Source organism: Furipterus horrens, unplaced genomic scaffold, assembly GCF_987537825.1.
Source record: "Furipterus horrens unplaced genomic scaffold, mFurHor1.1.pri manual_scaffold_8, whole genome shotgun sequence".
NCBI lineage: Eukaryota > Metazoa > Chordata > Mammalia > Chiroptera > Furipteridae > Furipterus > Furipterus horrens.
In genome coordinates this window covers 99,254,388-99,282,124 of record NW_028327178.1, presented here as the reverse complement: position 1 = coordinate 99,282,124, position 27,737 = coordinate 99,254,388, and the positions used below count along the sequence as shown (strand labels likewise).

Here is a 27,737-nt window from a genome sequence, read left to right as displayed (position 1 = left end):
ATTTTGACTTATAAAAATAATATATGAAAATATTATTTATCTTGATTACTGAATTTTTTGGCACTCTCTTAAATTTTGTGATCAAGACTAGTTTCTCACCTACCTCACCCTGCTCCCAGTCCAGAGGATCCAGACAGCCTTAGAGAGACAATGACTTCTGAAGTGGGTTTTGATGCAGGAATAGGAGTTCACCAGGTTGACAAGGGGGAAGAGCCTTCTATGCAGAGGGAACAGCAAGCAGTGGTTCTTAACCAGGGGTGATTTCGTGCTCCAGGGGATATTTGGAAATGACTAGAGACATTGTTAATTTTGATTTTGACTGGGGGCGTGCTCTTAAAGGCCATGGATAGTGGGTAGAGGCCTGGCACAGGACATCCTGCAACACTTGAGACACCCTATGCAAAGCACAAAGGTATGAAACCTCATGGCATCAGGCTCCCTTGGGATGATTCCTTGGTCTAAGCCTCAGTTTCTGCATCTGAAAAATGGGGATAATAACAGTATGGACTGCGGGGGATGGTTGGAAGGAGGCAATGGCACCATGTCTGTACACAGTAGGTGCTCAATAAATGTCCATGCCCCTCCTTTCCCCCTTTGAATATATTTCAAACTTCAGAGCAAACAGTCCTCAAAAGAGACAGCATCCCTGAGTTCCAAAGGACACATTTTGTTCTTTTCCCACCCTTCTCTTAGTGAAAACCATGAGTCTTATCTCTCAACAAACATCAGTCTGTTCGCAGAGAACTGGTCTGCGTGTTGGCTTATCTCTGGCCTGAGTTTTAACAGGGAGTGAATTTTTATGACCGAGTTCTAAACCTTCGCAGAAACCATTTTTAAACTAAAAAACGCTGACAGGTTCTTAACTACTATAGCTGCTAAATTAAGCATGAGGGATGGGCTAACAGGGGGCGTGCGGAAGAAAACAAAAGTGCCCTAAAAGAGTTAGCGGAGGTAAAATAATGTTCATTAAAAATAGAAAAACAAACACACAAAAAAACCCTTTTGTGTTCAACTTCACACTCGTACATCATAATGTTCCAGTAAAAGGCCATTTCCCCCTGAGATAATAAAAGAATTGAATTTTTCCTTATCGGTCATCTATTTTTCTAGCTGAAGCTATTACTCCCGCTCTGGGGTTGCTAGGCAACAAGAAATATTAATAGCAGCTTTTATTAGCTTAGCTTTTGCAGCCGAGTACCAGAATGAGAAAATGGGAAACATAAATGTGTTACATAAATCTTTCAACCTTTCAGAGTCGGTGTTAGTCTCTGTTTTCATAATGATTTATTGAAGTGATGGTTCATTTATGAGAAAGAGGAGTGTGGATAAGAAAACGGAGCAGTCCCCGGAAGGAGTGTTTGAAAATAAATAATTATAGCAGGGGAGCAAAAGCTGTTTAAAGCCATTTTTCTGAGTTTTATAAAATGTAAAAAGACATTTCTTTCGCTTACTGCCTCTGAAAAATGGGCCGGGGGGAGGGAGTTTCAGCTGGACTCTGCTAAATATAAAGAAACCTCTGGGCTTCTGGTTACTCCCATTTAGGATCCTCAGAGGTGCAGCTGGGAGATAAGCACCCTGAGTCTCAATGCCAGAAGGAAATGAGAAAAAACCGTGGCACCTGGGAAAAGCCCAAGCTGGAGGGACCTTGTGAACTCCCTGCTTTTACCAAGATGACCAGGCAGCCGAGAAGAGTTGGGTTTGGGACCTTCTCTTCTTCGCAGGCAGTGGAGCTGTCACTTTGCTGTTGCTCTCAAGCAACGAGCCCTGACCGAGGTCCTGGTGTAATTAACACGCCTCACATCAGTCCCCGAGAAGGGGCCCCTTCCCCAACCCCAGCCACCTCAGTGCCTGATCCACCTGTGACACCCACCCTTTGGACTGGCCCCGCCATTGGTAAGCCCGCCTGACCACTGCGCCAGCAAAGCCCACCCCCTGCAGGTCAGACCGGGCAAATGTAGCTACGAGGCTGAAGCCGCCCAAACCCTGTTACCAAAATGAACCCATGAACAAATAGAGTAGCTTACATTTATTGAATGCCTACTGTGGGCCAGGCACTGGGCTGAATACTTTTCCTACATCTGATCATTGAATCTTTATAAGTTCCTGTGAGGCAATAATATTACCTCCGTTTTACAGATGAAGAAACGGAGGCTCAGGTGGGATTAACCCTTTGCTCTAACCACAAAGTGAAGAGTGACAAATGGTGGAGCTGGGTTTGGACTTGGGTCGGTCTAACCCTGGAACCCATGTTCCTATACGTCAAGAACACAAAAACACACCAAAAAGCAAAACATTATCACAATGGATTACAAAATGGCTATAATCCCTGCCTTCCCTGCCTTCCCTGCCATGCGCTTGTGGAATGTGACTCTTCCGTATCTCCTTCAAGAGGTGGGGTCTATTTCTCTACCTCTTGAATCTGGGCTTGAGCATGTGACTTGGCCAGTGGGACAGTAGCAAGTAGGGGTTTGAAAAGTGCTTGCATGTTGTGACCTATCTTTTCTTGCTGCTATTGGAAACCCTGCGGCCACAGCCATGTAAGCAAGCCCGGGCTACCATGGGATGACAGACCTGTGGCCAAGTCATCCCCACTGGCCCCAGCTGACATTGGGTCAACTGCCAAGATATGAACAAGGACATCCTAGACCACGCAGCCCCAGCCACGCTGTACGCTGACACCAGAAACCAGCCCTCAGCCCAGCCAGATCAGTGTGAAAGAACTACCTTGCTGATCCCAGAATCACAAGGAACAGTCAAAGTTCATGGTTTGCTTTAAGCCACACGAAGTGTTGAGGTGGTTTATTACACAGCAATAACTGACTGACATAATCATAAAACAAAGCAAAAAGTTATGCATTAAGTACAATAAAATGAATAGGTTGGACTGGGGGATCTCTATATCCCCAAGGGTTGGGGGTCTTTGGTCCCTTTTCCTCAGACTTGGAAGGGGATCCTCCTGCATCTCAACTGTGAGAATCGGAAGTAGACCAAGACTCCTGGGGGGAAGAGAGATGAGCAAGGAAGGGAGGAGGAGGAAGAGGAGAGAGAGGAGGTTGGAGGGGAAAAGTGGAGAACAGGAAGAGAAGAGGGGAGGTTTCAGGGGGGATATTAGGGAGCTCCCAGAATCAATACACAGGCTGCATCCCTGAGCCCCGACCCAGGGCTATAGGCTCTCTCCTGGGAACCACCTCTAAAGCAAGAGGTGGAATGACAACTAAGGCACTACCCAGCCCTCTCCCCAACAGTCCACGCCCGGGTACCAGCCTGGAAAGACCCTGTACATGGCACAGGGGTCCCTGGGCCACGGCCCCTAGCCCTCTCCAAAGGACCAGTCCTGGCAAGATGCTTTGGGACCCTGAGCACAAAGGATCTAAAACTACTGATCGAGCACTCATGAGTTTGATCCAAGTTAATAAGATTTGAGCCCCCAGGCTAGTGGCATGTGCAATGATGATATTGGAGGGGTTATTCCACTTCAAATTCATACACTTGTCTAGTGTGTCATAGCTGACAAAGTCATTGTTCCCATTTTCCTATTTGTAAGTTCTCCAGAGTTGGAATTCCAATCCCCATTACACAGATGCGAAACCCGAGGTTGGGAGAGAAGCGATTTATCTAAGGCCCCAGAGAAAGCAGACATGAGTCAAAGCTGAAGGAGAATGTTTGAATGTCAGCTGTGTACCATCTCTATATTAACTAAGGTCAGAAATGGGACCACACAGCTCCAGTGACCCACAGGGCTCCACCTCATTTCCCAAATCACCAGAACCCCTGGCTGGGGTAGGAAGACCTTTGCCAGAAATCATTTCCCCTCAGGCCCTGTCTCCACTGGCCCGAGGCTCTCCCGGGAGCTTCTCTGATCTCACAAACCTGTAAATTCCCCAGGGAACTTGTCTGGGACCATCAAGCTTTGTCCCCTCCCAGGATAATTCCTCTTCTGGGTAAACCAGGACTATAAGCTTGAATATTTTCCAAGGACGACTCCAAAATAAATTATTTCAGACTTACCAGAGGCTGCTTAATAAATTCCACTCTTCCAGTTTCTTTGGGTATTTTAGAAGCTGATTTATACATACAATATCTCTCTCAAAATGAGACAATCAACACAGGATAAAATTATTGAGTTATGAAAATAGGGGTCAGATGGAGGTGCAGCGCTTTAAATTAAACCAGCAAAATATATCTTTCATACTAAATTGACTCTTTTTGTCTTGGAAATGAATGTTTAATCAGTTAAGACACTGACGTGGAGGGAGAAGCCTTAAGCATATTTAATTTTGTAAAGGGGCCCGATTCCACCACTGTATAAGATTCCTGCCAGCGGCCATACCTTTAAAACAGAAGGGCCGGCTCCCACGCATGTCAGGAGGCCACGAGGGCCAGGGCAGGGGACCAGAAGGAATCACTGACCTCTGGGTCAGAGCCACAGGGGCTTGGCATTAATGCATTAATGAGATGGCTGTCAAATGCCTTGGCCTCACCCATATCCCCAGGGATGATATTCCTAACTCATCTTAGTCTGTGCACATGGCATCTGTGACATCCTGGCCATCAGGGCATCCTCTGTGCCTCCTGTGGGCCCGCAGCCTAGCTGCGCCAGCTGTCAAGCATCTGGTAAAACTGAGATGGGCATGGCAGGGGACAGAGCTGGACTTGAATTCTGTGTTTTTTTAACTTAATAGCTGTGTGATATACATTCATTCATTCATTCATCCATTCATTCATTCATTAAGTACTTCTAGAACCTACCATGTGTCAGGCCATCACTTCCCCAAGGTGCCTCTTCTGGGTGCACATAGATTCATACATGGATCCTATCAGATCATTTACTACGTTTTTCAGAAATGGAGTTTCCACCTGTCTTACCACCTGTATGCACAAGGGGTTCTTTAAGGGCATCTCGTAAATCCAGGGCTCCAAACAGCACCTGGTCTCTAGTAGGTGCTCAATAAAGCCTGCTGCACAGCTGATCGCTGGCAGGTTGGAAAAGGGTCCCCTAAAGACATCAGGTCCCAATTCCTGGAACTGTAAATGTTACTGTATTGAGGGGGAGGCAGTCTTTGTGGGTGTGATCAAGTTAAGGCTCTTGAGATGAGAAGATTAGCCTGAATTATTCCTAATGCCAACATAAGCATCCTTATAAGAAAGGCAGAGGGAGCCCTGGTCGGGTGGCTCAGTTGGCTGGAGTGTCATCTCTTATACTGAAGGTTTCAGGCTCTATTCTGGGTCAGGGAACATACCCTAGGTTGCGGGTTTGATCCCCAGATGGGGCATGTAAGGGAGGCAACTGATCAATGTTTCTCTTTCACATTGATCTCTCTCTCTCTCTCCCCCTCCCCCCACCTAAAATCAATAAAACATATCCTCGGATGAGTATTTAAAAAAAAAAACAGAGAAAGACAGAGAGCGGTTTCACTGACAGAAGAGAAGTTGATGGTGACGTGAAGACAGATTGTAGAACGATGCCGCCACAAGCCACAGATGTTGGCAACCACTAGAAGCTAGAGAAGCAGCAAGGGACAGATTCGCCCCAGAGCTTCCAAAAGAAGCTCACCCCTCCTGACACTTTGATCTGGACCCTGCGATACCGATGTCAACTTCTAGCCTCCAGAACTGTGAGAAAGTCCATTTCTGGCGGTTTTAAGCCATCAAGTTTGTGGCAATTTGTTAGAGCAGCCACAGGAAAATGAATCCGGTCACCTACCTGCTCTGAGCCCCCTTTTCCTCATTACAGGAATACCTGCCTCTCTCCGTTTAGGGGAGCATCGTGTGAGAAAACATTTGTAAGGCTGTCTGCATGGTGCTTGATTCCAAGAGGGGATGACACAGATTCCGGCATCACCCACAGAGCATGCCTGTCCCTACACACACACACCTGCATCCTGCAGCTCAGACGAATTTTAAACATTTGTCTTCACGGGTGCCTTGTGTCTCTTTGCCAGACAGCCCCGATGGATGGACATGTTCTTATATGGTTTCCTAATTGGTCCGGCAGCCCTTCCCTGGATAAGCTAGTGTGGCTTATCTTTCATTACATAACAAGGGAATATAAAACTCAATGGACCCTTGAAAACGCTGCCTAATGGAAGAATTAAAGCAATCTGAATTTGCGAAGCATCTTTCACATGAGCTCGTTTTAAAGAAATCTGGAAAATGACTGCAAAGTGCCTATTTGGACCGAGCCCAACAAAAGCATTTCCTAGGAGGAGAAATCGGGGGGTCATCCTTGATAAACTGATAACATCTTTTGTAATTATCAGAGCGCTTCAAACCAGGTGGCCCTCCAGAAGCACCTGAGAGCCTCTGCTGGCTTTCCTTCCGCTAAGTGAGATTGACGGGAAAACATGGCCATTTGGTTACGGTGGGAATTCATTTTATTACTAATAATAAGGATTATTTACTCAGTGCCAGGCATTTGCTAAGACTTTATATACATTATCTCGGGTACATTTCACAGCAAACTGGAGAGGGGATCCTATGATGATTCCAAGACAAGGGAACTGAAGTTTGAGAGTGGATCCAAGGCCTAAGGAAGGTGTGGGGATGCCACAGCCCACACACTAACCGCTACTCCACATGGTCGCCACTGATCGCCAGCGCCCAAGGCCTGTGGCACTGTGACCCAGAACCACAGCCGTCCTCACGCCTGCATTCACAGCCCTGCCCTGGCTTGTGTTAGTATAAATCCCGAACTGGGACAGTCTGGCGTGGGGAAGCTTTTGTTAGGAACTTGGCTGGCAAGCAGCTAAGGTACAAGCATTCTGACAAAGTGGAATGAAAGCCATTCGGCTGTGCTATCTATAGCTCTCCTAGAGAGAGAGACAAGGAAGCTCAGGCCCTGCATTATTGATGGGCCCAAAGAAAGCTGCTTCTCAAGAAATGGAGCATCAATTTCCATGGAGCTCTTTGGCCAGACCTCAAACATCATAAAATGTGGCTCTTGAGTTGGCTTCCTCCCTCCCTCCTCCCTTCTCTTCTTTTATTTCTCACCTAGATTTAAAAAAAAAAAAAATTGATATAGCTTACAAAAAATACATTGAGTATACCGATTTCTTTTTTAAGGAAGGAAATTTGGTAGTTATTAGAGCAAACAATAAATAGTTAAATCCCAATCAATGTTGTTAGAACTTTAACTGTATGCCTGAAGGTCCCAGGCATCTGCTAGAATTGGGCCACCAATTTGGCCATGGACTCTGAGCAGTGGCGCCTGCAGAGGTAAACATGACCCACCCAACACCACGTGATCCTCATAGGACATCAACTAAGCAGCAGCTCCTTCCCTGTTTCAGGTGTGTTGGTGACCCAAGCTGGCAAAATTAAGGACTGAGGCCTCCTGGACACATGACTGGTCCAACCATGCTTCATCATGGCCCTCCCTGGAAAGTCCAGACTGCTGCCCACCAGAGATGTCAGGGAAGATGCTGGCTGCTAGCGGCCACCACGCCTGCTGTGGGGAAATGGAGACGGGGTGGGGCCCCAGTGACGCTGCTGGACTTCCGGACCCAGCCAGGCCTGCCACCCTTTGTCTACCTCTGGAAATTTCTGTCTTTTCTTGCTTAAGCTAGTTTGAGTTTGGTTCCGGTCACTTAGGAATGAACTCAAGAGTTGTGACTAGTAATAATAATAACTATGAAGAAAAAAGCAAAAATAAATCATAGTTATTCAGGAGAAGCACTAGAAAACCCTTAAGGAGCTTTTCCTATTATACAAAAAATGCTCTATGGGCTCTCTGTAGGTCTTGATTGTTCAAAGCAGCCATTATGCTAAAAAAAAAAAAAAATCATACATCTTTTTAGCATGAGATTCAGGACACTGGGAACTGTTTCGCCTCCTCTGTCCCTCCTTGGCTCCAGCGTTTTTCTCTCAATGAAAGAAAAAAACCACATGCCATTCCCAAGTGTGACATGTGCCCTCCTACCTCCTGTTTTTGCACATGCTGTTCCCTCAGCCTAGAAGGTCCTTTCTTGCCCTTGTCTGCCTGCCAAATTTCCCCCTAGCCTGCAAACTTTAACTCAGTAACCACCCTCTCCCCTGGCAGCTGAAGCAAGATACAAGGTTTTTTCAATAATATGATTCTATTGATATGAAATATCCAGAATAGGCAAATATGTAGAGAAAGAAAGTAGATCAGTGGTTGCCCAAGGCTAGGGCTTATGAAGGATGGCTAAAGGGTAGAGATTTTCTGTTTGGGGTCACAAAAAGGCTCTAAAATGTATTGTATTGACGGTCATGCAACTCTGGGAATATACTAAAAGCTACGGTACTGAACACTTTACACCGGTGAATTGTATGGCATATGAATTAGATCTCAATAAAGCTGTTAAAAATGAAAACTCAGACGAGAGTATACTATTAAAAATAATACTAAAACAAAGAATACCAAGATATTATAAACAGAGTGCCTGAAGTACACAGAATGAAGGCATGTATTTCCCTCCATGCGCACCACCATATTCTGCAGACCCCCATGCATGTAACCAACTGAGCCCAGAACTGCACTGGAGCAGAGGGTCCTCATCAAGGTATTAACATTCTGCTTCCCTCCCAACGCCTTCCCTGCTATAACTGGCAGGAACTCACCGTGGGCAGCTGGCCTGACAGCAGGTGGCTGTCCTGGGCCAGCATGTTGGACACCATGATGGCGGGGAGGTCCATGGCCTGGTAGGAGTAGGCAGGGAGCAGCCCGTTGGGTGCGAGGCTATGGCACAGTGAGTGGTAGCCGGCTTCGTGGTCCCCCAGGTGCAGGAGGGATGGTTCTGGGAGGTTGGGAGGTGTTATTGGGGGGATCTCATAGTCTTCGTTGCTCTCGCTCTGGCTGTTGTAGGTCTAAAACATCAAAAGGGCATATTGTCAACAGGCAATGTCTTACAACTGCAGAACGTGCTTGACAGAAGCGCCTGTAACAGCAAGAACAGGGATAACAAATTCTTGGCAGAGAGAAGGGATGATCCCCCTGCGAGGAGGATGGTCAAGATGGCCCCATGACCTGGTCAGACTCCGGCCCTATCCCCAAATGGGTGCTTCCTCCTACCAGGGGGTCTGCATACAAACACCAGCCCTCCTGGAGAGCGGGGCCAGCTCCTGTTCACCTGTTCTGTTTTCCCACGAGACCTGGCCCCTACAGCCCACCACGAGCCCGTCATCCCACATCCACGCACCATACAGAGGGGAGAACTACTCAGATCCAAGAAGGAAAGTGGCTCATCCAAGGTTAGTAGAAAAGTTGGGACTAGAGCTGACATGTCCTGACTGCCTGCCTGGTGGTCTTCCGGGAAGCTGGACGACTTACTCTTACGTGCTCCCAACACCTGCCCACCGGGTCCTCTGCTGGGCTTTCTCATCTTGGTAAATGGTGCACACGTTCTCCCAGGAGCACAAGCTAGGAGCCGTACTAGAAACCTTCCTTTCCGATACTGATTTGTTCATTTTTCCCACCTCGCTGCTCTGACCAGGATGCGCCAATACAATGTTGAATAGAAATGATGAGTGTTCCCACTACTGGGATTCTCTGCCCGCCCCCTTCTCATCCTTAGTCATTCCTCAGCAGTAGGTTTGGTTTAAATGTCTTGGATACTCTATAGAGTAGGTCCAATCCCACTCTACCCTCCCAGGTTGCCCTGCATTGCTCCTTAAAAGCACTCACCGACCTTGGAGCTAACTAAATCCTTGTATAATTATTTGTTTAATGCTGTAATGGGTGCTCTGCCAGGACAGCTTTTGTATGTCCTGTTTTCCAGAACGTGGCACAAAGTAAGGGCTCAAAACTAATTGGCTGAATGGATGAATGAGCTGGATCCAAGACAGATGCCGTAAGTGTGCATCTCAGCATCTCACTCAACCCCCTGACTGCCCTGGAGGTGGTGGCACTGTCCCTATTGTTCAGGTGGCAGTATGGTGCAGAAGGTTGAGAGCCAGAGAGCCTGGGTTTGAATTCTGGCTCTTCTGCGTACTAGCTGTGTGGCTTTGGGCATGTCACTTAACCTCTCTGTGTCTGTTTCTTCTTATGTGGAAAGAGGGTAAAAACAGTACATACTGCAGAGTTGCTATAAAGAGCAAATGAATCAATATGTGCAAATTTCTCAGGACACCGGAACACAGACAGCCCCCTCAGTGCTGGTTGTTATTGCTGTTTTTCTTAGCCCTGTCTGCAGTTTCAGAGACGTGAAGGAACTTCTCTAAGGCCACACAGCAGCTCATGCACTCAGCATCCTCATTTGTTTTCACCACTGTGAATGTTCCTAACTCTTCACAACACAGGTCTGTGCACCATGACGGGGGCAGGGGATGTCTGTCTTCAGCCTGACCACTGAGATGGGCTGGGGCTGATTTTCTTTAGATGGGACTCAGCCACCAGCATCATATGACTCAGAAAGCAGAGTTCCAGGGAGCCTCCCCCAGCCCCCGCCCATCCTGCAACAAGACTCCCCTTCTCTTATTCCCCCATGTGTGTGCTTCCCGTAGTATCATCACCTCCTGAAATTGTTTCTGATTCTTTACTTCCCTTCTGCTGTGTCCCTTCCCACAGACCCCAGGCTCCATGGGGGCAGGGGTTGAGGCTGCCTGTCACCAGTGCCTGGCACATGGCAGGTGCTCAGTCAGAAGGCACTGAATGAGCACGTGAAATGGGGAGTGCACCAGGCTTTAGGTGAGACCTCACCCAGGTGTTTCCACATCTATCCCTCCTGACAGATCGTAAGTCCCTAAGGGACCTGTTGTTCATGTCTGTCAACTGCCACCTTCCCCTCTGCCCACCAGCACCCAGGACAGGTGCTGGCACACAGCATGTGCCCAGGGATCACAAACTGACTGCACAAGCCCATTCCTTTCACTTAAAAACCAAAACCTCAACATGCTGGAACGGGCCCAATCAACCAGAAGCCTTTTGCAAATATAAGCATATGGTATATCAAAATATTAGAATAACACAATTATGACAATTCATTTAAAGAGGCAATTAGCACACTTAAAAATAACTAAATATGCAAACACATATGAGTGCAATCAAATTCTAAATGCATGACACCTGAATACCAACCCATCCTGCTACTGACCATACTAAGCACCTACTGTGCACCAGGCGCTGGACCCAGCTTCTCCATGCACATTGTCCACTTAATGTATGAGTTCTGCAAAGAAGTGACTGTTCTCTCCATTTTTTCAGACAAAGAAGACGATGTTTAGAGAGTGAAGGCATCACAGGCATCACACAGCTAATCCCTCTTCGGAGGGATTCAAACCCAGGTCTCGTGACTCTGGATCCAGCATTTTCCCACACTAGGTCAGAGGCCTCTTCAAGATTCGTATTTCTCTCTTCCCCCGAGTAAGAGATGGGGCACTCAATGGTGCCTGACTTGCTCTCTGGCATCAGCGTCCTCATGAGAATATAGGAAGAGATGCCAAGTTGTAAGAGTTCTAGAAGCTAAAACTAGTAGCAAAGCCTTGCAGGGAAACTTCTGGAAAGAGCTGTCTCTTCCTTTCCACCCCTTTTCTCACAAACCCACTCCAATCACATTTTCATCCCCTCATCCTCCAAAACTGCTTGGCAAGGTCGCCAAGAGCCTCAGTTACTAAATCCAATGGTCAGACCTCAGTCCTCACCTGGCCCCCTTGGCCTTCTCAGCAGCATTTGACAGAGTTGGCCACCCCCCTCCTCCTGGGAACAAATGTCTTCACTGGCTTCTGGGACGCCACACTTGTTGATCCTCCTAAACCGCAGGCCATTTTCTCTCCCTGTCTTTGTGGGTTCCCATTCCTTCCCCCCACCTATGAATGAGGACGTGTCAAAGAGCTCCAATGCCAGCACAGTCACTCCATCGTGAGCTCGTGGCTCGAAGCCCCATCTCTGTGCTGCTGCCTCCCCAGCTCATGCCTCCAGCCAGAACCTCTCCACTGAACTGCAGGTCCCCACAGCCCACTGCCACCTGACACTTCTGTTTGGATTTTAATGGACATCCCAAACTTTACGTGTCCAAAAGAGAACTTGTCCATATATGGTCTTCTCTTCCTGAACGAATGGCAAGTCCAGGCTTCTGGTCGCTCAGGCCAAACTCTTTGCAGCTCTGCTGGGACTCCTGTCTTCCTCTCACATCCTACACCAGTTCTGTCAGCAAATCCTATTGGCTGCGTCGTCAGAATAAATATCAGATGTGACCACTCTGGTCCAACCCATCATCATCTTTACCCTGGATGGCTGCGTAGTCTCCTGGCTGGTTTCCCTGCCCGACCCTTGCTGAGGTCTATTCTCACTCAGGGGCCGGCATTAATCCTGTTAAAATGCAAGATGGTGTGGCTCCTCTGCTCGCCACCCACCAGTGGTCCCCTTCTCACTCAGAGTAACAACAGGGTCTTTAGAGTGGCTGCATGGTCTAGTCCCCCCATTCCACCTCCGTGCCTTTCACTTCCTTCCCTTTACCTCCTACTCTTCTCCTTGCTCATGCCACTCCGGCAAACTAGGCATGCCTCTGCCTCAGAGCCTTTGCACTGGCTGTTCCCTCTCTCTAGAACATGCTTTTCTCAAACACCCACAGAGCTCATTCCTTCGCCTCCTCAGATCTTGACCCAGAGGCGTCTTTCTCAATGATATCTACACTCACTGCTCAGTTTAAAATCGCAAACCCTCAGCCATGCTCCATTGTTTCCTTTTAATCAATTGTCATCTCCTAATATCCAATACTTTTGTCTGTTTATTGTGTTTATTGATTATTGCCATGCTCACCCCACTAGAATGTCCACTCCATGAAGGAGGAGGTTTCCATATGGTTTGTTCACTGTTATATCTCCAGTTTCTTCCTGGCATGTAACAAGAGCTCAGACAATATTTACTGAATGAATGGATGAACAAACGAATGAATGAACAAATGATCTACTTACTAAATGCCAGAAGAAATAGTGTTAGAAAAGAATGGACTGGCAGCCCATAAAGATTCCCTGCTTCTAGGAGAAGGCTTACTTTTGACTCTGACCCAAGGGTAAGACACAGATGATTCAGTCCAGCCTCCCTCCCTTCATGGAACTGGGGCATGAACAACCGTAACTGACTGTTCTTTATGGGGAGTGAGTTGGGGGAAGGAGGCATGGAGGTAAATGGCAGAGCCAGGAGGTGGGGGGTTACCAACATCCAAGGAGGTAGAGCTCCATACCAGACATGGGTTATGAGGCTGCCAGAATCACCTTGTTCCCCAATTCTTCCATGTGTGCTTCTCTTTACAAATCAACTAAGGGATGGGAATTCAGAGCAAAGCATGATGGACCAATCCAGGACAGGGAGAATGCTGGACTGGTTCAAATGGCCTCTGGCTTTCCCCTTGGGTCAGAGAAGGGTACACCTTCTCCTGGAATTCCTGCGAGTAAGGGTATTAATAAAATATTGAAGGCAATGACTCCTCAAGTGAGGGGAGTAAATGGGCAAAGGGGAGCCCCCTCTCTGTTCCTTGAGGAGGCAGTGGAGAGGAAGAACTCTAAGAACATCCAATGGACCATAAATCTGCTGCAGAGATAAGCTTATGTTCTACGGTATTATCAGAATAAATTCATTTGCTTACCACAATAAAGTAAAATGACAAAGGAATCGAAAAGTCAACCCTAGGTAGTAAAAAATATATAAATTATTTTAAATAATCCTTTCTGAAACACATACACAAAGCTTGAACCTCAAGAATAAAAAGTAAACCCAAGAGATTTCTAGAAGTGGTGAGCTAAAAAACCACCACGATTTATATTAATTCAAAAAAGCTTTTCATAAGGTGACTGCAGGATTTTATGTGACAATTTTATAAGGATTCCTAAAATAGAAGAGGCATAGGATTATAAATTTAATAATGATCACAAACTAAAAATCTAGAGGATTTCAGCTAGAAGCTGTGCCTTTCTTAAAGGAGAAATTATAGATACTGATCAGTTATTTATGTTGCAAGGAAAATATAAATTTAAATACATTTGTTATAATTTCTTAAAATTTATTCAGGTAAAATTCACATAAAATAAAATTCACCATTTTAAAATGGTCACTTCGCCCTGGCTGGTGTGGCTCCATGGATTGCGCGTTGGCCTATGAACCAAAGGGTTGCTGGTTCGATTCCCAGTCAGAGCACATGCCTGGGTTGTGGGCCAGGTCCCAGTTGGGGGCGCTCAAGAGGCAACCACACATTGATGATTCTCTCCTCTTTCTCCCTCCCTTCCCCTCTCTCTAAAAATAAATAAATAAAATCTAAAAAACTAAATAAAATAAAATAAAACGGTCACTTCAGTGGCATTTAGTACATTCATTATGTTTTACAATCATTACCTCTATCTAATTCCAAAACATTTCCTTTTCCCAAAAGGAAGCCCCACACCCATTATGAAGTTTCTCCCTATTTCCCTGGCTCTCACCTATCTGCATTCTGTCTCTGTGAATTCACCTATTCCGGATAGTTTACCTATTCTGGATCTAAATGGAACCATACAACATGAGACCTTTTGTGTCTGGCTTCTTTCATGGAGCATAATGTTTTTGAGGTTCATCCATGTTGTAGCATGCATCAATACTTCATTACTTTTTATGGTGAAATAATATTCCATTGTGTGTATATAGTACATTTTGCCCATTCATTCACCTATGGGTATTTGAGATATTTCCATCTTTTGGCTACTGTGAATAGTGCTGCTTTGAACAAGTACATACATATATTCATTTGAGTCCCTGTTTTCAATTCTTTTGGGTATATGACTAGGAGCGGAATTGCTGGGTCGTATGGCAATTGTATGTTTAACTTTTTGAGGAACCATCTAACTTTTTACATTCCCACCAGCAGTGCATGAGGATTCCAATTTCTCCGCATCCTCACAGCCAACACTTAGGTCCCACTGTTTTTATTTTAGCAGGTCTGAGGTGGTATCTTCTTGTAGCTTTGATTTGTATTTCTGTAATATTAATAATGTTGAGTATCTTCTCGTGTGTGTCTTGGCCATTTACATATCTTCTTTGGAGAAATATATATTCAAGATTCTTGCCCAGTTTTACATTGGGTTGTCTTTTTGTTGTTGTAAGAGTTCTTTATATATTAAAGATACTAAACCCTTATAAAATACAGAATTTGCGAATATGTTTCTCTCATTCTGTAGGTTGCCTTTTTACTTTCTTGATAATGTCCTTTAATGCACAAGAGTCCAGTTCATTTATTTTTTTTCTCTCATTGTTCATGTTTTGATGACATATCTAAGATCCATAACTAAATCCAAGGTCATGAGGAATCACCCCTATGTTTTCTTCTAAGAATTTTATGATTTTAGCCCTGAGACTTAGATCATGGACCCATTTTGAATTACCTTTTGAATATGGCATGAGGTAGAGTTCAACTTCATTATTTTGCCTGTGGCTATCCAGTTGTCCCAGCACTATGTATGTGATGAAGAGACTGTTCTTTTCCTATTCGATGGTCTTGGCAACCTAGTTGAAAATCAATTGGCCACAGATGTAGGGGTTTATTTCTGGACTCTGAATTCTATTCCATTGCTCCACATGTCTGTCCTTAGGTCCATACCACACTGTTTGGACTACTGTAGCTCTGCAGAAATTCTGAAGTGTGAGCCATCCAACTTTGCTCTTCTTTTTCAAGATGGTTGTGGCTATTCAGGGCCCCTTACAATTTCACATGAGTTTGAGCATCAGCTATTCCCTGCCGCCAAAGGCAGGTGGAAATTTGATAGGAATTGCATTAAATCAGTAGGTCACTTGGGTAGCACTATACCATCTTAACAAAAGTATGTCTTTCAATAAACAAACACAAAATGTCTTTCCATTTATTTAGGTCTCCATTAATTTATTTCAGCAATGTTTTGCGGTCTTTAGTGTTTCGGTCTTTCCCCTTGTTGGTCAAATTTATTCCAACATATTTTATTCTTTTGGATGCTATTATATACATGGAATTGTTTTCTTAGTTTCCTTTTGGGATTATTCATTGCTGGTATACAGAAAAACAGCTGATTTTTGTGGATTGATCTTATACCCTGAAACTTTGCTGGACTTGTTTATTAGCTATTTATTAAAATTTTAAGGAAAAGCAGAAGTTCCACACCACTGGAGGAACAACAACAAAAAAAGGTGTGTGTGTGTGGGAGGGGGGAGTAGAATAGAACCTAATCAACCTAACAAAAATCTGAAAAGAAAAAAAAAATAGGGGGAGAAACAAGATGGCGGAGGAGTAAGTGGAAGCTACACTAACTTCCTCCCAGAACTAGTCTGGATTTACAACGCAATTTTGGAGAAATCATCTGGAATAACCAACCAAACACTAGCTGGAGAGAAGTCTTATAACCACGGAGAGACAGAAAAGGCCGCTACATCACAACGTGACCGGTAGGGAGTGCGGAGACGCGGAAGGGCTGGCTGGGCTCACACGGGTGGCAGCTGAAGGGACTGAGAAACAGCTCAGCAGCTGGGGGTTCCCCCTGAGAAAGGCAGGGTCTAAACCCCAGCTGAGCTCCCAGCCTACAGCAACAGAGTGGAAAGTAAAATAGTATCCAGCTGAGAAAAGTGAAAAGCCACAGGGTTTCTTGCTAGCCGGAGAGAAACAGCTGGAGAAAGAGAGCTCTTAAGCGGATCACATACAAAAATATTTTGACCCCCACTTACCCTGGGCTCAAGCAGAGGAAAGGCAGAGAGGACTGGAGATGCTTGGGGAGGGTTTGGTGTGGTGGCTTTGAGGGGAGAGCTGGGGAAGCGGCCGGCCGGCCGGGTCCCAGTGCTGACTCATCCCCACACTGCAGGCAGACCATTCCCCTGCAAGTGGCGTCAGCCTGAGGGGAAGCAAAGGCCCTGCCTACAGGAATTAAGCTGCCACACCCACGGTCCTTAAGCCTGACGGCTAATCACAGATTGAATAGATTAACAACTAAAGGAGACAGACAAAGGCAGTAGATCCCTGGAAGTCTCCAACAGGCTGCCTAGGCCCAGACTGGTACAGGATCTGACGCCACCAGGTGCAGATCCAGGACATGCAGATCATTCTAAGAAGCACCAACAAACAATAGGAGTCACAAAAATGGGGAGACAGAGAAACAACCCCCCATCGAAAGGAAAGGCAGAGTCCCCAGAAAGAGTGCTAAATGAAATAGAGGGGAGCCAACTATCAGATATGGAATTGAAAGCATGTATTATGGAGAAGCTCAATGAGCTCAGCAGAAACTACAAAGAACTCCAGAAAAACTACAGTGAACTCCAGAAGAACTATAAGGAACTTACTGAGAATTATACCAGCATCAAAAAGGACATGGAAGCTATCAATAAGAGCCAGGAGGAAATGAAGAATACGATCTCTGAATTGAAGAACACAGTAGAAGGAATTAAAAACAGGCTAGAGGAAGCAGAAAATCAGATCAGCGAGCTGGAGGACAATGTAGACAAAAACTCACAAACAGTGCAACAAAATGAAAAAAGGCTGAACAAGACTGAAGAGGCTCTAAGACAGCTGCAGGACAACATGAAACGTAATAATATCCGTATCATAGGAATTCCAGAAGGAGAAGAAGAAGAGCAAGGAATAGAAAACCTCTTTGAAAAACTAATGACAGAAAACTTCCCTAACATGAAGAGAGAAAGAATCATGCAAGTCCAGGAAGCACAGAGGGTCCCAATGAAGATGAACCCCAAGAGGCCCACTTCAAGACACATCATAATTAAAATGCCAACATTCAAAGACAAAGAGAGAATACTAAAAGCAGCAAGAGAGAAACAACTAATAACATACAAGGGAGCTCCTATTAATAAGGCTATCATCAGATTTCTCAGCAGAAACACTACAAGCCAGAAGGGAATGGCAAAATATATTCCAAGTAATGAAAAACAAAGGCCTACAACCAAGAATACTCTACCCAGCAAGGCTCTCATTCAAAATGGAAGGTGAAATAAGGAGTTTCCAAGACAAAAGAAGGCTAAGAGAATACATCTCCACCAAACCAGTATTGCAAGAGATGCTAAAGGGTCTGCTTCAAGAAGATGAAGAAACAGAGAGAGACAGAGAGGAACACGAGTACAAAGGGGGAAAGTGACAATGAATAAGTACTGAAAGAAAGAAGGAACTTCTACCATTTGCAACAACATGATTGGAACTAGAGAGAATTATGCTTAGCAAAATAAGCCAGGCAACAAAAGAAAATTACCTTATGCTATCACCTGTCACAGGAAACTAATGAACAACACAAACAAATGAGCAAAATTGAACCAGAGGTATGTAAATGAGGAATAAACTAACAGTAACAAAGGGGGAGATGGGAGGGAGAGAAGTGGTAAGAAGGGGAAGGGTCTAGTCAAAGAACATGTATAAATGATCCATGGACATGGACAGCTGGGTGGGGACTGAATGTGGGAGAAGAGAGGGACAGGATGCAGAGAAGCAAGAGGGGGAAAAAAGTGAGACAACTGTAATGGAAAAACAAACAAACAGAAAAATTTTTAGTGGGGGGAAAAATAAAAATATAAAGAATAGAAATGCAAGTTCAGTGAATATTAGAAGGACAAGGATTTTCCTTCACATTGTATATATTTTCTCCCTATCTGATCCCTCCAGAATTTGGCATTCTAAAGAAGTAAGTAATGACCTAAGTTTCTTTGCATAAAACTAATAAGACCAGTTGTTAATAACGATTTTTTGACTAAGACTTTGACTGGAATGTCATGCCTAAAGGAGACATGCTTGGGCTTTGGTTGTTACCAAAAAACCCTGAGCAACTGGGACTGACTTTCAAAGGTAATAAAAGTCCACGAGATAAAAGGCCTGGCACCTCATATGGATGCACGGTCAATGGCAATCTTTCCAGGGAAGGAATGAAGGTTGTTTTCCTGAAAGATGGCTAGATGGGACCTTAAGGCACAATGGAAAACCCGAAGGACATGGAAAAGACAGGTGTTTATAGGCAAGGCTGAATGCCAGGTATGTGGTTCTGCCTCTGTGCCTTAAAGGGCAGACTGAAGGTCACCCTAAATGTCTCTTGCATAAGTTCCAGCAAAGCAGAACTAAAGATCATAAGTGATCATTTGCTGCTCTTGTTGTGTTTATGCAAATGAACAGGATAAATTAAAAATGGACTTAATGCAGTCCCTTTAATGACAAGGGGGGTAATCTTAGGGAGAAAAATCGCAATTCAAGGAGAATCACAATGCTCAGTGGTAGACTATAAAGTAATGCAACTAACCGTCTTTAAAGTTTCTTTACATTTAAAATTTATTTTAGCCCTGGCTGCTGTGGCTCAGTGGATTGAGTGTTGGCCTGTGAGCCAAGTGTCGCTGGTTCGATTCCCAGTCAGGGCACATGACTAGGTTGCACGTCAGGTCCCCAGTTGGGGGTGCAAGTGAGAGGCAACCACACAGTGATGTTTCTCTCCCTTTCTTTCTCCTTTCCCCTCTTTCTAAACATAAAATAAACAAATTATTTAAAAAAAATAAAATAAAATAAAATTTGTTTTAATTTGAAAGTTAAACTATGTCTGTGGCATTATCAAAGATGTTTAATTTACAGGCAAGAAGAATGTCAAATGCCTTGCAACTGGATGTCTTTCTGATAAGACAGTCCTACAGATTTAGAGACTTGTACGTGGGTTATGTTACATAAATTAACATGTATTTTCTGTTTTCAAAGGGCATAAGCCTATGATCTCATTACCTGAGTGATTGTCTGTATGTATAGGCCTCACTTAATCCTGTCTGCATCGCTGCCTCCTGAGACTCAATGGTTTGGCTGAACTAAGTGGCTGGGTTGGTGAAGAATGGGGTGGTCTGTGGGCTTCACTTTAAAACTGGTTTCTCTTTTCTATCCTAATGGCTTGGATAGAAAGAGCCTAGAGGCCTGAGAGGGGGGAAACCTAAAATATTTCCCTCAGTCCAAACTAAGTATAATGGGCAAAAGGGTTTTGGACAGGTGAGATGTACTTGGCATACCTTCCTCTAAAGAAGCCCTTCTTTTCCCTAATGTGGGACATTGAAAAATTAATACCTGTCTTTTGTCATCTAGTGGTTACGGATTGAATGATGTCCTTTAACCCTGTTGCCCCCAGAATACAACAAGGATGCCAGCCTGTTAAACCAAGCATGCCGTTGTCCAGAGACAGCCAACCAACCTGGAGTCTGCACGATCCTTCCCCTTGTGGGAAAGCCACCCTCCCCTCCACACCCCCACTCTTATTAGGGATTTCTTGACCCAAGGGTAGGTAGGACGATGACCATGTCGAGCTTGAAGCAACTAGAGGAGCTCGAGACCTTCGTCCATTGTCCTTTATAAGATTGTAAAGGGTCTTAAGTCTGAGAGGGAGGGATTGTTATTTTTTGTTAAAATATTTAACTAATTAATTAATTATTTAAAAAAAAAGAAGAAGAATATATGAAAGGGTGAGCCATGGGCATGGACTTGGGGAGGGGATTGTCAGGGAAGGGGGGTGCTGGGAGGAGGGGAGCAAAGGGGAAAAAATTGGAACTATTGTAACAATATAATCAATAAAATATACTTAAAAAAAAGATTCTGAGGAAAATTTAGGCTATCAAAAAAAAAAAAATAGGAATGAACTATTAAACATGATAATAAAGAACCTTCACAAAATGACAGTACTAATCCTAAGTACTAGTGATCACAAAAACATTAATAATTTTAATTCCCTTGTTACAAGCTAAAAATTAATATTTTGATTAAAATAAATGAATCCAACATATGACATTTATAATAGTCGGGCCTAAAATAAAATGACACAAAAGGTTAAAAATTAATAAATATATCAGGCAAATAAAAAGCAAAAGTGGAAAATTTAATGACAAATTAAGTACAATTCAGGGCATAAAGCATTAAAGAGACCAAGAGGAATACTTATTTTGATAAATGATACAATTCACTAAGAAGAACTGACAGACATAATTTTATGTAGACTGATAAACCACAGGAATACTGTCAGGGCGGCCTTGCTCTGAGAAGTCACCTGGAGATCACTGTGGGGTCAGGTAATGGGTTTATTGAGGTAAAAGGGGGGAAAGAGGGTGGAGGGGAGAGGCAGCTCCTGGACCGACTCAGGGGCCCCTAGGAGCAAGGGAAATGGGGAGCAGGGAACGGGGAACAGGGACTCCTGGTCCTCCTTGTGGGCCCGTAGGAGTCCCACCCACGCTTCTGCAGGTGCCTTTTTTACACTTGTCAACCACACATTATGGTGAGGGTGAGTTTGCTTATCAACATATCAACATACTCAGTAGGTTATTTACATCTCACTGCTCCCCCTTCCCCTGTTAGTTAACATATTGGACTAAGTCCATTAACATTTCCTCCGGGAGCCCCCCAGGTTGATTAGCATATGTCAAAAGTCCAGGTGTGCATTCTAGCTGCTTCCATGTTCTGACAAATATAAAATGTAAAAAACTCTTAGAAGTACAAAGAGAATTTAACAAAACCATAAACAGAAGACACTAACATATCTCTGCAAAAATGGACAAATTAATCAGATAAAAATGAGTAAGGATAGAAGAGTTGAATAACACAATTTACCTTCTTGATTTGTCCCAGTATTTAAAGAATACAGTACACATTATTTTCAAATGTGCATGGAACACTTAAAACACATGAACATGTACTAGATGCACACACCTCAAACTTTTCAAAAGGTTGAAATGATGTAGACCACTCTCTAGGATATAAACGTACTAGCCTAGTTTTTAACAAAAAGCAAAGAAGGGAGAGAATGGAAGGAACAGAAAAAAATGGAGGCAGACGTTCCTAGATACTTAGGAGCTCTAAGAGCATTCTCCTAAAAAACGTTTGGGTTAAAGAGGAAATCACAACCGAAATTACAGACGATGAAAACAAGGCTTGGCAGAACCTGTGAGAGGTGGACAAAGGAAATGTATAACTTTTTACCTAGACACATTTATTAGAGGACAAGAAATACAAAATAAATGAGCTCAGCACGCACCTAAAGAAGCTAGAAATAGACTAACAAAATAAACCAAAAGTCAATAGAAGAGTAATAAAACAGAAAACAAATTTTAGAGAATATAAGGAAGAGCTGTTTTATTTTTTGAAAAGGCTAACAAAACAGTAAATCACTAAGAAGAACAAAAAAGTAGATGCCTAAAAGGAATGAAAGATATATTGATTTTTCAAAGTCAATTGACAATTCCTTTGTAACACAATATAAGGCTAGTTTGCATAAATGTTTATTACTTCCAGCTTAATTCTGTTGTTTAAATCTTCTAAATGACTATTGGTTTTTTTCTCTGCCCGATCCATTGGTTTCTGAGAAAGGTATGTTAAAAATTTCCTCCATGACTGTGGTTTTATCAATTTCTTCTTGTATTTGTCCTTTTTTTTTTGCTTCATACACAATATTTCAGACCTATGTTATTAAGTACTTACAAGTTAATGAGTATCATATCTTTTTTGGGAAGTGTAACTTTCATGAGTTGATGGTTTCCTACTTGGTGTCCCCATTAATGGTTACTACAAGGTTCTCTGGCTGACACTTGGACTATCCATTTCCATCACCCACCCCAACGCCTTACAAGGAGAAAGGCAGAAGATTCGCTGAGAGGGAACCAGAGGAGTGTGATTAGGCTTTTCTCCCACCCTGGGCCCCCACCTTCCAGCCAAGTGAGAAGGGCCGCGGTGGCCCAGCTTGGTGGGACTCTGAGCGCAGCGCAAAAGGGGAAGTGGCATCTCACTCCCTGGCAAAGCCTGGTGACCAAGAGCTCTCAGGAGAAGCCAACCTGCATCCCCAGAGTGGAGGGGCTTAGGAGGACACCGTCCCTGGAAGGTTTTAGAAGGTGGGAGGATAACTAGAGTTGCTTGAAATGAAGAGACTGAAAGAACAGGAGAGAGAGACAGAGACAGAGACAGAGAGTGGTCTGCAGGCACATGGGTTGTCAAGCAAGGATGTGGGAGTCGCTGGAGGGCAAGTGAAAGCGAGGGAAGGCAGCCAGCTGAAGCACCCAAAGGGTCCCGCCCCAGGCAGGAGCCTGACAGGGGGTAGGGGGCCCTCAGCAGTAGGAGGTATGGAAACAAGGACGAGAAGCCCTGACTACTTGAAGCCAATGTGAGCTCTGCCATCATTCACGGCCATCAGTCCTCATCAGCCCAGGACAGTCCTGGTTTTTTGCCTCTTGTCCCTGGACAATTTTTAGTAGCGCCCAAATCATCCCGGATGGGACAAGAGGTACTATGGCCACCCTACCATCCTACCATTTGAACACGTAAAACCCACACCCTATAAGAACATCTCAGCTAAAGAACCGTCCTTCAGTTCAGTGTTTCCTGACTCTGGACGAAGAAAATGGTACCTTACTCAAACATGAAACCCCGCCCACAGGAGCAGGGCACCCAGCTCTGTACCTTACTACGTGTACAGTGATTTTATGAATTCGGTGGGGAATGAAATGCAATTTTGTCAGGCTTGTCTGTGTCCATAATGACAGAGTCCAATTAATCATCTTGGATAATCCCCCCGTGTCGCCCATCCCAGAGACATTTAATAGAATCTTTCTGATTCATGTCTCACTGTGCATCAGATGTGGAGTATTGCGGCACTCTGAAAATCAGTACAATTGTGCCTTCTTGTTGGGCTATTGTTTTCCTGGACTAAACATGCTTTTTTATAAAAACGAAAAAATGAAAGTCCATAACATACATAAATGAAATGGGAGTGAAAAAGCCATACTGTTAAAAATTACATGTGGATTCTGGAGGAGGTGGGGGTGGGGAACGTAATTCCTTCTGAAGCCTTTATTTCCAAGCAGAACCTCCCAGCCATGGCAATGGGGATGGGGGTGGGCATGTAATACCCTCCCAGTGCTGAGAGGGCCCTGACATGCTTGGATCAGAGCAGACAGAGGCATCCCAATGGGACAATGACAGGCACATTAGGTATGAGTTTTGTTTACCAAAACTGTATCTGGAACAAACATGATAATCCCCATGTGCTCTTGCTCAGAAAATAACCTGAGTCACTTTAAGGTTCAGGCGGTTGTCTGGACTGATATACCATGGAGGAGGGAGGTCTAGAAAAACGAGTGATTGGTGGTGGGTTTCCTTCTTTAGGAGGAAGCAATCCCAGCAGAACTGAAGGAACAAGGCTGGCGATACCTTGGGGCCACCGCATTCGAGTGAGGGGGCGGCCTGAGCACCAGGCAGTACCCCATTTTATAGACAATGAAGCTCCCTTTTCCAACTGCCTCTTTGACACTTCCCCTTAGATGTCCTAGAGGATAGGTCAGCAAACTTTTTCTGCAAAGGTCCAAATACTAAGTCTTTTTGGTTTTGTGGGCCATACAGTCTCTGTCACACCTACTCAACTCTGCCTTGTAGCATGCAAGTAGCCATAAACGATATTTAAACTAACAAGTGTCGCTGTGTTCCAATAAAGCTTTGTTTACAAACAAGTAGAGGGCAGGATTTGGCCTATGGATCATAGTTTGCTGATCCCTGTCATAGGGGTCACTTTTCTTCCCCAAAGAACTTTTACCATCTAACACGTAATATACTTGATTTTAAAAATACACTCATTGCCCGTTCCCTTCACCAGAATATAAATTCATTGTTTGGTCACTGATGATCACAAGGGCCAAAGACAATGCCTTGCACATAATGGACCCTCAATAAACAATTGCTAAGTGAAATAATACATGAATGAATAAGAATGCAGGTTTTGTCCCCAGCACCTAGAGCACTCAGTAAATATTTCTGAATGAATGAATACACAGGTGAAGTTATTGATGGCTGCTGTGGCAAGGGGCCAGCTGGGCTTTGTATCGCCTTCCCTGGAAGCTCTAAGAAGTCAGTGAAGGTATGAAGCGGGCTTCCCATGAGAGATGCTGCTCGGTGTGAAAAAATTCTAACTTGAACCCTGAGGGTCTCCCAGTTCCCTGTTGGCCTCATGGAAATCATCTTCCCAGGAAGGTTTGAGTCCCAGCTATGCCCCTGACAGGCTGTGTGACCATGGGAAAATCACTACCACTTTCTGGGCCTCAGTGACACCACCTGTGAAAAGAGGGAGTTGGACCAAGGGTTTTTTAATTCATGCATGTGCCACTGGCTTTCAGGTAAACAGCCAGACGCGAGGCAGCACTGATATTAAGAGCATTTTTAAAATGATGAGTAGGCTCTCCAGTTGTTTCCATGTTAAAATAGCTTCTGGGAAAAAATTATGTCTATTTGCAGCGCTTTTTTTTTCTTTTGCATTTCCACCTTTTGAAAATGACAGAAGTAGTGTCACCTAAAAAGATGCCAAGCCAGCAGCCTGGGGATGAAGGTGCCAGAGTTCTCAGAGAGTGGTCTCTGTGAGGTCCTAGGGTGCTGGGCTGAGCAGGGAAACACCCCAGTTCACGCTGCTCCAGGCACACCGCCCTGCTCAGACCCTTCCAAGGCTCGCTGCCTTCAGAGCGGGGCTCCGGTCTCTGTCTAGCAACCGAGGCCTCCTAGACCAGATCCTGCAGCATCGCCTGACACCAGGCACCGTGATCCCACTGCAGCGCCCAGACACCGCAGGCTCTGGTGTCACCACGCCCCTGGGTATGCTGGACCCCCAGGGGACACCCACTCATTCTCAGGACTGCCACCATACCCTCCTGCCTTTCCAGTTGGCAGCACCAAGAACTGGGCCCAGGACTCTAAGCCTGCTCTGAGCAGAATGGAGTAAGGCCTCCTCCTACAGGCTGGACTCCATGATCCTATCAACATGCCTCTGAACGTTCCATCAGGAGACTGCAACCTAGAACGCCATCTACTCCCTAAGGTCCCCCTCTGCGAGCCAGGCTTGTGCTGCAATGATAACAACATCGAGAATTTATATAGCACTTACCACATGCTAGGTTCCTCCCTGCTTCATGTACTTTTCAACATGAATTTACTAATCTCCACAACAACTCTTATGAGGCAGGTGCTCTTATTATATCCATTTCCTGGAGGAAGAAACAGGGGCACTAAGATATGAAACTTGCTGAAAGTTGCACAGCTAGGAAGGGACAGAGCCAGGATTCCCAGTCAAAGTCTAGCTCAGGGGATGGGAATCCTGCCAACAGCCCCCACATGAGCTTGTAAGCAAATCCTCCTTCAGTCAGGCCGCAGATATGACCACAGCCTGAGGCCCTGACCAGCACACTGACCGCAGCCTTGCGAGGCAGCTTGAGCCAGAGGCCCCCAGCTAAGCCACATCTGGATCTCGGACCCACAGGAGCTACAAGATAATTAATATATGTAGTTTTTAAATTAAAGTCTGCTCATGCATTGGCGCTCTCAATGACAATGTGACTCTGCCCCTTTAGGACCGGGAGGGGCTGGGCTTCCTGACATGGGAAGCTGAGTTTCTGCACTGATTCCGCGAAGCTCTGGGCTGCCTCCTCTCCTGTCCTCTGATTGCTCCTCTGTAGTGGTCCTCAGGGTGGGCGTCTGCCTGCACCCCACCCGCCTTCTGAAGCCCTTGAGCACGGAGCCTGGTTCCTCTTAATGCTTAGGGGAGGCCATAGCCCTGGGCCATGCTTCTCAATCTGGAATATGCACACCAATCACCTGGGGTCCTTGTTAAATTGTAGGTTCTGATTTAGGAGGTCAGGTTGGGGCCCAAGATGCTACATTTCCAACAAGCTCTAGGTGATGTTGCCGGTCCACGGATCACACTGTGCACAGCAAGTCCTCTGGCCTCAAAAGCACAGACTTTGACCCAGACAGACCAGGGTTCAGATTCCAGTCCTGTCACAGCCCAGCTAGGAATCCTTGACCTCTGAGTGGTGAAAAGACTTTCCTAAAGTCACATAATAAGTTAGTTATCTGGAGCCACAAACGGAACCCTAGGTTCTGACTTTCCAACCAGAGTGTTGAAACTGCGGCTAAATCCACCCTCCTGAGTTCTGGGTGTGTACGCGTATATCCCTGTACAGTATATGTCTACACATGTGAGTGGATGTGTCTGCAGACAGTACAGACTTGCTCGTACAAATGTGCACGTGAATGTGTCTAAATGTCAGCACGTGTGCCGGTGGCTTTGTGAGAGCTGTGCATTCACTCATTCCCTCCCTCCATCCCTCACCACGTGTTAGCTCAGCTCCTACTATGTGCCAGGTCCCCGCTCCCGCGAAACCAACAGTCTAGGAGGCAGACAGCTTTTAAAAACATAACCACAAAACTCCCGTGTGTGTGTGTGTGTGTGTGTGTGTGCGCGCGCGTATTGCTCCCAAGAGCCCCAACACCCAGGTGCCACCATTATCTCCATTTCCCCGAGGAAATTGAGGTCCTGAGAGCTTGAGTAACATGCTCAGAGCCACAGAGCGATGCTCAATGTGTGAAACATGTACAACAGTACACACGCCAGGAGAATGACGTGCACATGTGCTTGTACCTGTGCACAAATGTGTCTGCGTACAAGCGTGTGCATATGTGCCTGGGTGGCAGGGAACTTTTCCACAGACATCTTCAAATATTCCATAATCCAGACACTCTGGCACCACATCCATGTATCACCAACACACATACATGCACACACATGCTTTTATTTTAGATGTTCTTGGTTTCACACCTTCCCCAAAACTCTATCCACAGAGAAATGGGAGTGAAGGTTGGCGCCTGCAGAGCTGAGCAAACCCAGGGAAGCCTATACCACCTGCTTCCCTGGGGCAAGCCAGGGCTGTGGCCCCTTCACAGCTCGTCCTCCCTCGAGAGGCTAAGGTAATTCTCCCCCTCCCAGGACGTTAAAATAAATGGCTCAAGCTGCTCCTGGGTGCGCACACGCTACCCTCGTAAGCTGAT

At 45.2% G+C, this 27,737-nt stretch overlaps 1 protein-coding gene across 1 annotated transcript in view; it reads right to left on the bottom strand.

Annotated features, from left to right (window-relative positions):
- The window catches only part of TOX2 (TOX high mobility group box family member 2), a 114,389-nt gene that overhangs the window by 29,641 nt on the left and 57,011 nt on the right, over window positions 1–27,737 (bottom strand). The window contains 1 exon segment of the mRNA XM_090286434.1: window positions 8,581–8,826. Within this exon segment, the coding sequence (XP_090142560.1) occupies window positions 8,581–8,826 (246 nt within the window).